General features: G+C 47.7%; 1 protein-coding gene across 2 annotated transcripts in view; it reads left to right on the plus strand.

Annotated features, from left to right (window-relative positions):
• The window catches only part of LOC149341062 (uncharacterized), a 95,018-nt gene extending 83,658 nt beyond the window's left edge, over window positions 1-11,360 (plus strand). For both annotated transcript variants that reach the window (XM_089542905.1, XM_089542906.1), the window contains 3 exons: window positions 2,535-2,683; window positions 4,163-4,266; window positions 11,268-11,360. In XM_089542905.1, coding sequence (XP_089399031.1) covers window positions 2,535-2,683; window positions 4,163-4,252 — 239 coding nt within the window. In that variant the 3' untranslated portion in view covers window positions 4,253-4,266; window positions 11,268-11,360. The remainder of the gene's footprint in view (window positions 1-2,534; window positions 2,684-4,162; window positions 4,267-11,267) is intronic.
• The last annotated feature ends 1,207 nt before the right edge of the window (window positions 11,361-12,567 follow it).

Raw genomic sequence — 12,567 nt, forward strand, 5'->3', positions numbered from 1 at the left:
AATCAGACCAACGCAAGAAAGAGCGCCAACTGGAAGCGAGTCTTCGGTGCTCGGAGTTTGAGTAGGCGCGCGAGACTACAAAAATATACGTGGCTCAACTCGAATCGTAACTCTACACCGCGGTTGATCCCCCGAGAAATGTGCCTTTGGCGGTCCCTTGCTTTGGGCTGCGGCAGTAGCGGCGGCCTTAGAAGCCCACGCGAGCTGGAAGATCGGTGCGGAGTACGTGCCTCGCGCTCATCTTCTCATTATTTCATAAGCTGCGACCTTACCGCAGATCGGGCCTTAACTTGATTTAATTTCAATCAGGGCAACAGCGTTGCCAGCATCGGTTCTGAACCGTGGCGAACCCCGAGGGAAGATCAATCTAATTTGCTCTGGCCTGTCTCGACCGAAAGGCGGAACGCGGACGAGTGTTTTTCTCGCATTAAGCGGCCGCGCCAGACAGCGCCGGCCATTAACTACGCTCCGTATAGTTGGGGTCGTTACGCTCATCAGCGCGTTTAATTTAATGTCGTGAGCGCAGCGAAGAAGAAAAAAAGGTGACCTTGTTAGGGTTCCGGATACACGTACTCGATTTCGAGGCGCGTGGCGAGCAATAGAGACGCCCGCTGTTCTCGTACGAAGTGCTCAAAAAGCAGACACGAGCGAAGAACGTATACCGAGTTAAGCTGAGGGTTCAGTCGACCTTCCAAGCAGAGGAAAGTTTCGGAAAGATGGTAGAATGTACTTGGATACTAAAACAAGGTCGAGCACTCATGAACGAAAAATCATCATTCTTTTCGAAGACTAAGACTACACGACTGGAATCATCTCTCACTGCTGATAACTAATGTTATAGATAATGAAATATTTGAAGCAGATTTGTAACACATTTCCTGTTTGGTCTGTGTGTTGGCCGTGGACGTGTTGAATTTTCGTGTAGTACTGTTTACTCCCCTTCTCCTCTGCTGTATTGTCAGAAATAGCGCTGTGAGTGAATAAGTAATTAAACGGACAAATATAAGTAAAGGACTTGCCCTTCCATTTCGTCCTGATAAAAAGTCATGAATTTTCTCTTTGGTTGCTCTCTTTCACTCTTTCCCTCTACCTCCAGGGCATCATGGTCTAAAAGAAAGAAGCGACCGCTTTTACGGTTGCGCTCACGTATATTCTCGCATATTCTCGTATACGTTCTCGCATGCGGTGATTCATCATACACTTTTTCTCGCGATTTGACGATCAATAACCTGATAGGTTAAGTCTTGCAAACTGTTCGCAAGAAATTACGGCTGGTAGAGCCTGCTGAAGCGGGATATTTTGTTGTTGTAGTAGTTCGCCTCTTCAGACATTACACAAGCCCACGAGGCTAGAACGGATTGTGGCTTGAAGATGTTTTTGATTCGATAGCATCAGAAGCCTCATGGCGTTCACAAGACAGGAAGTGACGTCATTTCCGGCAAAGGCATCAACAGCTTCTAATATTATCGCATTGTCAACACATAAGGTAATTAGATGCCCATATAATTATTATTTTTTTTTTATTGAGGCACGCGAAAGTGTAAGGAATATGAGAACCCCCCTCATGATGCCATATCGGGTGCGCACGTCCATAAACGCCATGTTGAACATCACAATTACGCCACTGTAATGATAACTTGACAAATCATTTCTTTTAACTGCGAGTTCGTTGAATAAAAGCATCTCCCCTCGCCGAGCGACACGGAGAAAAATCATTGCGAAGGTCGAAACCCGCCGCGGGGAGTCTGTGGCTTTGGTGTTCGGCTGCTTATTCCAAGATGTTTGGTTCGATCCCGGCCACGGCGGCCGTATTACGATTGAGGCGAAATAAACACTCGTGTGCTGTGCGATATCGGCGCAAGTTAAATGTGGTCTAAATTAACCCGGAGACCGGCCACTACGGCGCCGGCCCTCATAGCCCATGTGTCGCGCTGGGACGTTAAAGACAGCAATTTGCCCAATACAACTGCGAAATGGCGCAACCATCCGAAGGCGTGGAAGGAATGAAACGCTCAGGAGTTGAGTGAATAGATACTCGTTAGACACCCGTTAAATCAACTTTAGATACTCTTAGATGCTACCTGCTAGATGCTAAGAAGCAGTCTTTGTCACTGCACGTGAAGGAGCTCGCTTTTCTTGAGAGATTCGCGTATTCCATCTCGTGCCTCCTGTTTCTGATTCTTTTTGCTGTGACATGCGCGACCAATTGCATTTATTTCGATTCTTTTCCAAAAAAAATCCTAGTTGTGGTTGCACCGCTGTGTCGTCTACATAGTGTTCTTTATACTCTCGTTGTTTGTGCGCTGTTTACATGTCACAATGAACCACTACAAGCTAGCCAAACTTGCCATTCTCCTTCATGAACACGTACTGCACAGATATTCGTTAGATACTCGTTAGATACTCGTTAGATACTCTTTGTATAGTACTCATAAGCGTTCACATGTGCTGTCTGGCTCGCGTATAGTCAATAGAGAGTCTGTGTGTGCCGCAACCTGACGGGGCGTTCCCTCTCACGCGGGGGGGCACCCCAGCGCGCTCCTCTTTCCTGTGCGCAGTGGTGACCCGGCTGCTGAGCCTGGTGGCGCTGTGGGCGCTGGTGTTCGTGGTGGCCGAGGGACGCTACCTGCCCACCAGGTCGGACGACCTGCGCGGAGAGCGCCTGCGGGACCTCATACGGACGGTACGTGCCGCATTCTAACCCTTCGAAACACTGGCACCTCTTTCCACATCACGCTGTCCTTCGCGGCACACAGCAGACCTCCCGAATTTGTGCCGTTTTACATTTGAAAAATTGGCACCCCGATTGATCCAACATTCTTATATCAATGGATTACCTTTTCATGACTGTACTGTATTGACGTCGAACAAAGCAGCCCTACACATCTATCTTAGTATATTCACATGTGTGGCTATCGGAAAAGCTGTCAGAGACCGTTCAAACGCAATCAATTTATCGATGCTGAATATCAATCTATACGCCACGTATAGCTTCAAAATAAAAATGGTCCAGGTATGCAGTCGCATATTTGAAAGTGTTGTTTTAAAGAACCTTGCGTAGCGGCTCTGTATGTGGTCGTCGCCGTTCCTTAGGTGCCTAACCCTGAGAACTACGCGCGGCCTGAAGCCTTTGTGCGAGTTTGTGCACCCTAACGAGTTCTTACTTTATTTTTTTATAAAAAGAAAACGTATCGAGGGCAGACAACAAAAACCAATAAGATTTTCAAACTGTATATTAAAAAGAACTAATACGTCGTTGTACGATAACAATCCTTTCGTGCTGGTATGAAATTTCATTCCAGTTTCTAGTTATCCACCATGTACATCCAGAAGCCACCTGAGGAGTGCACGTTCAAAGCCGGTACAAGACGTGGCAACTGTGAGAAGTGGCGGCGAAAGAAAAGAAAGTCTCCTGGAAGCATTGCTTATTTTGTGACAATTCGTTTTCTTGAGCGGTTCTGCGTTGTTGCCCGCGAGTGGAGACGAATCCTACGGACCATGCTCACTGGCGATTACTAATGTGGAGCTGAGACCATCATTAAAAAAAAAAAAAACGGTGCTTTGTAGAAATATCGGACTAAGGGTTCTAATAAAAAGATGGTTTAGGCGCCCTGATCATTGTCTCTGGAAGTTGGCTGCTCATGCAGTGAGAGATCAGATTTAAACAAAGAAACACACACACAAAAAAAGACACGAAAAACATACCCGTTCAGTCTTCAGAATTTCTGCAGCGGAAATAAATCCGCCTCACGATTCCACGCGTTGTACCGCATTATGCAGCAGGCCTAACAGCGCATTCCACTAAAAAACACTGCATTTTCTTCATACCCGTTGCAAAAAAAACGCTAGAAAATACAGTAATTACATGTGCCTAATTATCGAAAGGTAGCTAGGCAGATAACGACGATGATGATGATGAGCTGACGAACGCACCGTACGTCTGCCTTGTATGCAACCGTCTACTAGCGGTTCCCAAAAACTTTTCAGCTCCTACAGCTTCCAAAGGTGATGTGCAAACTTGTAAAATTACAAGTTTAGAATCGCCGAAGGAGCTGCTTCGCGAGACACGTGATTTGTTGAGAGCATCGCAACTTGTATGATCACTGGGTTGTTGATCAATCCCCTCGGCTGTGCGCTGACGAGGCCCTCTGCACACACGCAGCTGTTCGAGAGGGCCGAGCTGGAGAAAGCGGCAGGCCTCTACCCGTACGCCGGAGACGGTCGCAGCGGCCTTATCGGCGGACAGGACTGAGGAACACTGTCGCGGTGAGTAAACCGGTCTGGAAGCCAGCCCCTCCATTGCTCCGAGGGGCGGATGGACCCTGCGCCGAACCTTGTCACGGAGCTAGCTATTATGCGGTGTTTGTACAAAGGCGTTACTAAAGTATTCATTTCGAGGCGGGACAGAATGCTCACGGCGCCGGAGTATGATGCGCCGAAAGCCGGCACATGATGGCTGTGCAGACACTGCGCACGTGTTGAAAGTAGCAGATTCTCTTCGCATTTGTGGCTTCATCGGGATTTAGTTGTTTGGTTTTGCTTCATTTTTTAAAGCACGTTGCTTCTTGACACTGGCTCTCTCACTTTCGGCCAGCATTGAGCGACCTTCAGCCAGTATTTCCTCCTTATGTTGTAGTGCACTCTCTCACCTCCAACTCTTTCGGCAAAACACTCATAATCCTTGTTTTTTGTCTCCCTCAAATTCTCAGAGTGGGTTTGTCTAGCTAAGCCATTGTACTCCGCCTATGTGCTTTTTGGCACTACAGCGACTGTATAGCTTTTCAGCATTAATTTGTTGTATCAAATGCGGTGCATGTATTGCTGTTGTTCTGGCGAGTCGTAAGGAGTTAACGTTTTAGTTTTTATCGTTTATGTTACAGTCGTGCGCATTTTTTTCTTGCTTTCTTCAGCCTCTCATGCAACCTGTGAAGGGTACTTCACCTCACGTGCTGTACCCATGTGGCAAAGTCAATCATGCGAAAGAAGGATAGGTTAGACAGCTTACCTGCTTCTCCTCAACACGTCCAGCAGCCGGGTTGTGTACGCCCTGAAATAACCTGGAGGAAAACAGAGGCGCAGAGCTTACCGCTTAAAATACAACACAATGTACCGTTAGTGATGTAAACTAGCGCAGGATAGCTTGGCCTTTCAGACAGTGGAGAAAGGGAAACCACAGCAACATGTTTGATGCTGAAACATTAGACCCTAGAAAGAAAAAAGCACCGTAATTAGTTCAGTCGTGCAACTTTGTGGAGTAACAGGGGTAAGCTTACGAAGACGGCGTGACGAGGCCACTAATGGCGCCTACGCGCGCGCAGAGCGTCCGAGCCTAAACTACGATATAACGAGGCGGGCCGTAAAAAGCCCATCAGTCTGCATTAGCCATCGATCAGGCAACAGTCCGCGAGACGCTGCGGTCGCATAGTGTAGACGAGGCCTATCAGCGGTGCCTTGTTACGGCAAATCATCGCAAGTGCTTCCGAGAGCTACGATGCCACTGTCTCTTACCCCTGCACGATGGAAGAGCGAATGGATGCAGCCGGACACTCGACGAGCGTAATAAAATGGCGGTCTTGCTGTCGTACATCTTGATGGTCGAGAGGATCTTGGGATGGGCTTATTCTAGGCGACATTAGATGAGGCAGAGAGAGTAAGGTTTGTTAACAGTACTCTGATCCCCGTTTTGCTCCCATACTGGGACAGAGTCGCTCCTTCACGCAGCTGAAATTGGACAATGCGTGTTACGGCTTCCCTTACAGTTCTTTGATTTTTCGCGCAGAAAAGCGTGTTGCTTTTTTAGTTTTTTTTTGCTTCATCTTTTCCAACAGCAGTAGTAGCCTTCCTTAGGAAGGGCGACACTCTTTCAGGAGTTATTGTTGCCTTTTCGACAGTCATTTGAATACGTGAAGTATTTTGCGCACCTTTATGGGTCGCGACTGCATCTTTGAGTTTACCCTCCTGCATTGAAGAGACATTGGAATGATGTGCTTCACATCTCCCACTATTATTCTGACCTGGCTAATAAGTTGATTCGGAGCCGATTGACACGCTAATATTCCTCCGCCAGAAATCGCACGATTAATTCTGCCGCTCCGGTTAAGACGACAGAGAGTTATGGTATTTCGTGCAAATGGCGTCATAAATAAACTGAGGCATAAATTTTTTAGGTGAAAGTGCATTGATGTGCGATTTATAATGAGCTTGTGGGTGATTGCTTCATGGCCACCTTTGCAGGCCAACGTACTACACAGCACCGAATTTCCCTCGTACCGCATTCCACATATGACACGAACTTTTTCTTGTACTACATGCCGTATGCGCTACGTACTTTGCGAACGAATTTCCACTGCGCAACCCGGACTCCAGCGCAATAACGTCACGTGATCAGTTATGTTATAAAACTGGTAAGTTCTGTTCCTAACTAGGTTTCGTCATGCTAATCGATACAATAAGTGAATGAAATGAAACGAGACGATGGCTGAAGCTGTTCGCAATCAGAAACCAACTCAACCTCTTAATCATAGCAAGAAAGTCGGCACCTGAATGCAGTATCGCGAAACTCCGGAAAACACAAAGCATATTTTACGCCTCTTGGAGTCTTGGTTTGTCGTGTTTAGGCTTTGTGTGAACTTCACAGATCGTTCAGTGATTATCTAAGCGGTTTTCTACTCGTTGACATCGACACTAAAGCCACTCTCCTCGCTGTATGTAGAACGTGTCGTAAACGAGAGGTTGACTCGGCCACTTGCCCCAGGACACGCTCGGAAGCAGGCTCAAGGAAATTTATTCCATTCACATGTCTCGAAAAGGATCACAGTGCGCAGACCCGTCATTTTGTGCCCCAATATGTCTCTGTCGCAGCCGGCAGACATCGATGGGAAATGGGAGGGGGGGGGGGGGGGGGGTAACCATTAAGTGGCTATGGGAAGATAAGTCGAAGAAGTTTGCAGCCAAATTTCCCAGGCTAATAATAGGGACGGAAAGTGATGTCCAGGCAAGGCGCACAGAGTTGCTAACTGTGGGGATTGTGGTTCTTGGCCGCAGCCGCCATTTTGCTCATTAGGGAACGGGATGGTCGCTCACTGCTTGTCCCCCTTGAGGAGAAAAGGTGTTCCAAGAATCTCCGACAGCTAACCTCCCGTTCGTGTTTCCCGTTCCGGCTTCGCGTCCTTACTAGACCACTAACAATGAACTGGGGTGCTGTTTCGGCGCGAAGTCACGATAGACAAATAGAAAGAGGAGATGCTGACTGACCCGGGCAGCAGCGCAAAGTGCACCGCATCATTTTCCTTCATGTACTTAGGCCTTTTAAAAGGGAGCCGCTCGGTGGGTGGTGAATGCGCGAACATTGTATTTGTTCGCACCATTGCTTGGAGTCCTGTCGCCAATCTGTGTGGTGCAGACGGTTGCGCCCGATATGGCTGGTTTTCTGCCACAGTGTCGTAGTAGAAGGCGTAACCGGAGGGCGGTGACCACCGGTTGGAAGGAGGCGGGCATGAAGGAGGCGGGCTTGGCTAGAACGAAAGAATGCGTAACAGGATGGTGGTTACCGTGGAAGGTGGGCAGAGGAAGAATGTGGCGTGCTCCATCTGCGGCGGCTGCTGAAAAACGGGTCGCCGGAGGTGAGGCCGAGTGGCGCTGTGCCGTGTGCTTGGAGCGGTGCACTGGAGAGGAGTGATAGTCGGAAGAACGAGTATATGTAGGAAAATAAAAATATATATATGTACCGTATTGTGCGTTTTTATCGTAAAGATTTTCAAGATTTTTCTTACCTCAACCGCTGGCTCGTTTGCGGTGAAACTGCACACAGAGCTTGCGTATTATGGTAACTTTTGTATCGTAGCAAGTTTTACAACGGTACTTTCTTAGTTGAGCCGTGCATGATACAAAAGCGTAAGCGTCTGCGTCGAGATCGGCGTACCGAAACCCAAAACACCGAGTCTTTGCGGAAGGGCGTCAGTAGCGCCATCTGTCTTCCACAACGAAATTAATCAAGAAAAACGCAGCCCAGGACTTCGCGACATCGTCCTCCGACGCTTTAGGAAAGCCACGAAAACAGACGATATAAGCTGAATTGGATAAAGTCATTGGATGAAAAAAAGACGTCAAACAATATTCTTTTAATGGCACAGCCTCGTTAAAATAGTTGTTTCTGCCATTTTTTTCCGCTCAGTTGGCCGAAAATGTTCCAAGCAGACTTGATTGTAAAACATTTTATTCGCCGGAAAGAGCTTGGCAAGAGGTCGCGTTAAGTGGTCGAGAGTACATAGCCCTCGACGACTTTGTCAGCCCACTCCACCGCCAAAACTTGCGTTCTGGGGTCAGAGCTAGCCAGCACGGTCTCCCACCGCTCGAGAGAAGGAGCTGTAACTAGATCACCCGGAGGTGGCTCTATTTTGCAGTCCCACAGGATGTGATCGTAGGTAGCACGTTGGCCATAGTGTTTGCAGTTTGGTTTGTAAAGGTCTGGATAAATGTGCGCGAGGAGTGATGGGGTGCGTATCGATCTCGTCTGTAGACGACGCCACGTAACCTCTTGTTCTTTAGTAAGTCTTTTGTCTGGAGGGGGGAAAATTCTCCTCTCTAGTTTAAAATGATTGGTGAGATCATGATATGTGATCATGGAGTCCTTCGTGAAATTCAGGGAGCCAGACTCATCCACTGCCCGTTCGACGAAACCTCGGGCTTTATTGTGGGCTGCCTCGTTCCCCGAGACGAAAAGGCCGGAACGGCGTATTCAAAGGGCCCGCGCTCCTTGCAACGCTCGCCTTGGAGCCTCGTGACGCTTTCCACTGCAGAAGACAGATGGCGCTACTGCCGCCCTTCAGCAAAAACTCGGTGTTTTGGGTTTCGGTACGCCTATCTCGACGCAGACGCTTTTGCATCATGCACGGCTCAACTAAGTCAGTACTGTTGTAAAACTTGCTACGATACAAAAGTTACCATAATACGCAAGCTCTGTGTGCAATTTCACCGCAAACGAGCCGGCGGCTGAGGTAAGAAAAATTTTGAACGTCTTTACGATAAAAAAGCACAATACGGTATATAACTATAAGCATATGCATGTCGCTCTCAAATTCTTTACCTCAATATATCGCGAAATGAAAATAACTGGGCAGCTGCCGCTGAATCTCGCGTGACACAGAGGTAACCGTCGCGTTTTTTTTTATTATTGTTATTTCGTACCGTGTCGAGCGTTTCAAACCTCTGGCAAGTGTAAAAAAGTACTTAGCTCTACTGTCAATTGCTGCTCCTGCTTTCCTCGTCTTCTCATTGCCCCTTTTATTCAAGCGCAGCTCTTGGGTGCCCGTTCTTGGAGAGAGAGAGATAGAATAAACATTTATTATGTAAAAGTTTGGTTTATGGGGGTTTAACGTCCCAAAGTGACTCAGGCTGTGAGGGATGCCATAGTGAAGGACTCCAGAAATTTCGACCACCAGGGGGTCTTTAACGTGTACTGACATTGCACAGTACACGGGCCCCTAGAATTTCGCCTCCATTGAAATTCGACTGCCGCAGCCGGGATTGAACTCGCATCTTTCGGGTCAGCAACCGAGTGCCATAACCACTCAGCCATCGACCGGCGTGGACTGTAGGCGGGGTCCTCATCTCAGGCCAAGACTCTAGTAGCTTCCGCCGACGCTTTGGCGATGGCGATTAATGCCCCCTGGTCTTGCAAGGTGCCGTCTCCAAACCCTTACCCTTTCCGAGAGGCATGGGAGGCAGCCCTGCTCAACTGCTCGGGGCTGGAGGCTCAAAGGGCTCAAGTCCAACAGGCACGAGTAGCGGCTTCAAAACAGCGGGGCACCCCGGACCAAGAGCTCCATATACGTAAAGGGCCATTTTTGCCTGAAAACTCTCATGGGATAAAAAGTTTTCACCGCCTGGCCAGTGGCACTTCCCACTGATCCAGTGCCGCGTTGGCTGGCTTTAAGTGGTTCTGTTTAGCCGTGCGTGTCCATGTAATGTGAGTAAATGCTGGAACACCACCCCAGGGGCATGTATCTGCGCATAATATTGGGTGAATGCGGTGCAGGTGGTGGATATTGGAGAAAGTAAGTGTTTGGGTGCGTCTTAGGTGGTAGGAGTCCGCCGGGTGGTACGAGTTGCCAGCCCATTTCGCAAGTAAAATGTGTGCATCAACACCTTTCCTTGATTTTGCGTCATAGTCGCAGAGCTAAACGCCACCTGCCATGGCGAGAGCGGAGGAATGGAACTGAAATACGTAAACAGCTGCGCTCAAATTTCGCATTACCGACTATCGTAATCGTCAGCTAATTTTTTTCTGCCGGCCGCAGCTCAGGTGCTTAAAGGAAGATGGAAGACAAATTGGTTGGCCTGCATCAATAGGCGTTATAATCGCACAGACCACTCTCACCGAAAACGAAGCTTTTATATTGTAAGAACAAAAACAAAATGCAGGTGTCGAGATCACCGGCTGATTTCGGAAGTAAAATTCATGCGTGAACACCGCTTTTAGGGAGTGGATCACAAATGCTAGGCTATGTCACGTTCCCTACAAAGCGGTGACGACCTCTTTCTCAGCAAGGGTGTCACGAATTTGAATTGGCTGGCAGGATGGCTTTTAAATCAAATTGTCTTGGAAAAAGAATCTGTTCTTTGCTGCCGGACAAACACCAACACAGCCAGATAATCAATGTTTACTGATAAAAATTGGATTGCGTTGCCCCTTTAAGATAGTAGATTGCAACTGTCATGGCCGGCAACATCTTTCCCAGCCATTTTTTTTAAATTTTATTAACAAACCGCTATACTTTTGCTGAGCATGCAGGCTACAAGCCCTTCACTCAGCCAATAAGCGTGTGGTCCTGATCTTGTGTGGCTATGCTTGCCTCCTTCTGATTGCTGCGGATGGGCTTAGTGTTGTCCGGAGGTCTCGAGATAAACACTTGTGCTCTCAATTAGATGTATTCAGCATGGTGAATACAAAGTGCAAGGCACAACGACAAGAGGACAAAAACAGTGAAAGATGCACGTGGGTGCTGACTATCAACACTATGCGTATCTTGTAACTTCTGCTGGAGTTTGCAGGCATGCAGTGAAGGCTGGCTGAGCCTTCAACTTTTCTCTGGCACAAACCCGTGCCAACACGCAACAAATACTAGCACAATACACGGCAGAGCAGGGAAGCTGCTGAATTTTTTCAATTTCATTCACTTTGATCAAAGTCTAGCATTCTCACCTTAGCAGAGACAGAGTGGCACTGCACTAATACTCGTGACAAACATGCACCTTTCTCAATGCAGGTCACAGCCGGTGGTCTGGAATGTCCGGAGAAGCCCTGGTCACTGACTGAGAATAAACACTCTGCAGCCGCCTTCCATGGGCGGCGATTGACATTTTATCTGTGTGCTGCGTCTGCTTACCTCAAATGCACATGTGGTCAATCATTATGAAGGTGAACAGTTTCATATCGACCAAATGTGTCCAACACGTAGGTTAATTGTTTTCCAGTAAAACTGACAGTGGAACATAGACGAAACAAGGAGCCAGCTATGGCCAAATAGCTTGATCAACCTTTTTGCAGAAACAAACTGATGCCGAGCGCTTCAATCTGAGCAGTTTAAGCATGGAGTGAACACCTTCATATTGATTCCGACTGCACAATAGGGAGGGCTCAGGGAGCCTCAACAACTCGCCCACCACACACTCCATCTTTGAAATCTAAGGACCCTCATTTGAACAGCTCCACTGCGCTGCCACACCAGTACTTTGAAAAGAACACCACACACTCTAAACCCCAATACTACGCCCATATGAGAGTAAAAAGGGAGTAAGCTGTCCTCTGGCGGAGCGTACTAGAAGGCAGTTTACTCCTTTCTGTTTGGAGTGTAGGCTGGCTTTACTATTGCAGCTGATATGCCACCACGTGTCAGATGGCCAGGTGGTTCGGGTAAAATAACCTTGTCCAGCACATATGTACAAACATCCATGTTCTCAACATTGGAGGCTCTGAGAGAACAGATGTAGAGGGTGGACAGAACCACACTGTACATCAAGTGTGTGTCAGCAGATGAAAACTAACAAAGAGAAACTGCTGTGAAAGAAAGTCAACTTCTAGAACCAGGAATTAACTCTAAACCTGACAAAAACAAAACCTCTGGATATGTGCCTAGTATCTGATATTTCATAGAACTAAAAGGCTCGCAGAAAAAGATAGATGTACAGTCAGGGTCAAAAGTCTGTGGACCACGTGTTTCTCAAATGAAGCCGAAAGCTCTGCTATTAGCCGGTGGCTGCTCCCACCGTATGCGGGGAATTAAAAAAAAAAAAAAGGCAGGAGCCGGACGTTAATCCAGTTTAGTTAGGGAAATCGGCTGCACAGGGCAATAAATCGAAGTTTCTAAGAATGCTGGGGACGTCTTAGAATGCTGGGAACGTGTAGATCAAGTTCCCGTGGCAAAAAGACGTGTTCAGATTCCTCTTCAGTGCACCTTTAATGTTTGGAACACCTAAAAACAGTTATTAATGCAAACAGCATTAATACCAAACTGAATCAGATACCGAGACCTCTCATGGTAATCCACACAGCCGGGCTGCATAAAT

This window comes from Amblyomma mixtum, chromosome 5 (assembly GCF_055824585.1).
Source record: "Amblyomma mixtum isolate Tamu chromosome 5, ASM5582458v1, whole genome shotgun sequence".
In the NCBI taxonomy this organism is placed as follows: Eukaryota; Metazoa; Arthropoda; class Arachnida; order Ixodida; family Ixodidae; genus Amblyomma; species Amblyomma mixtum.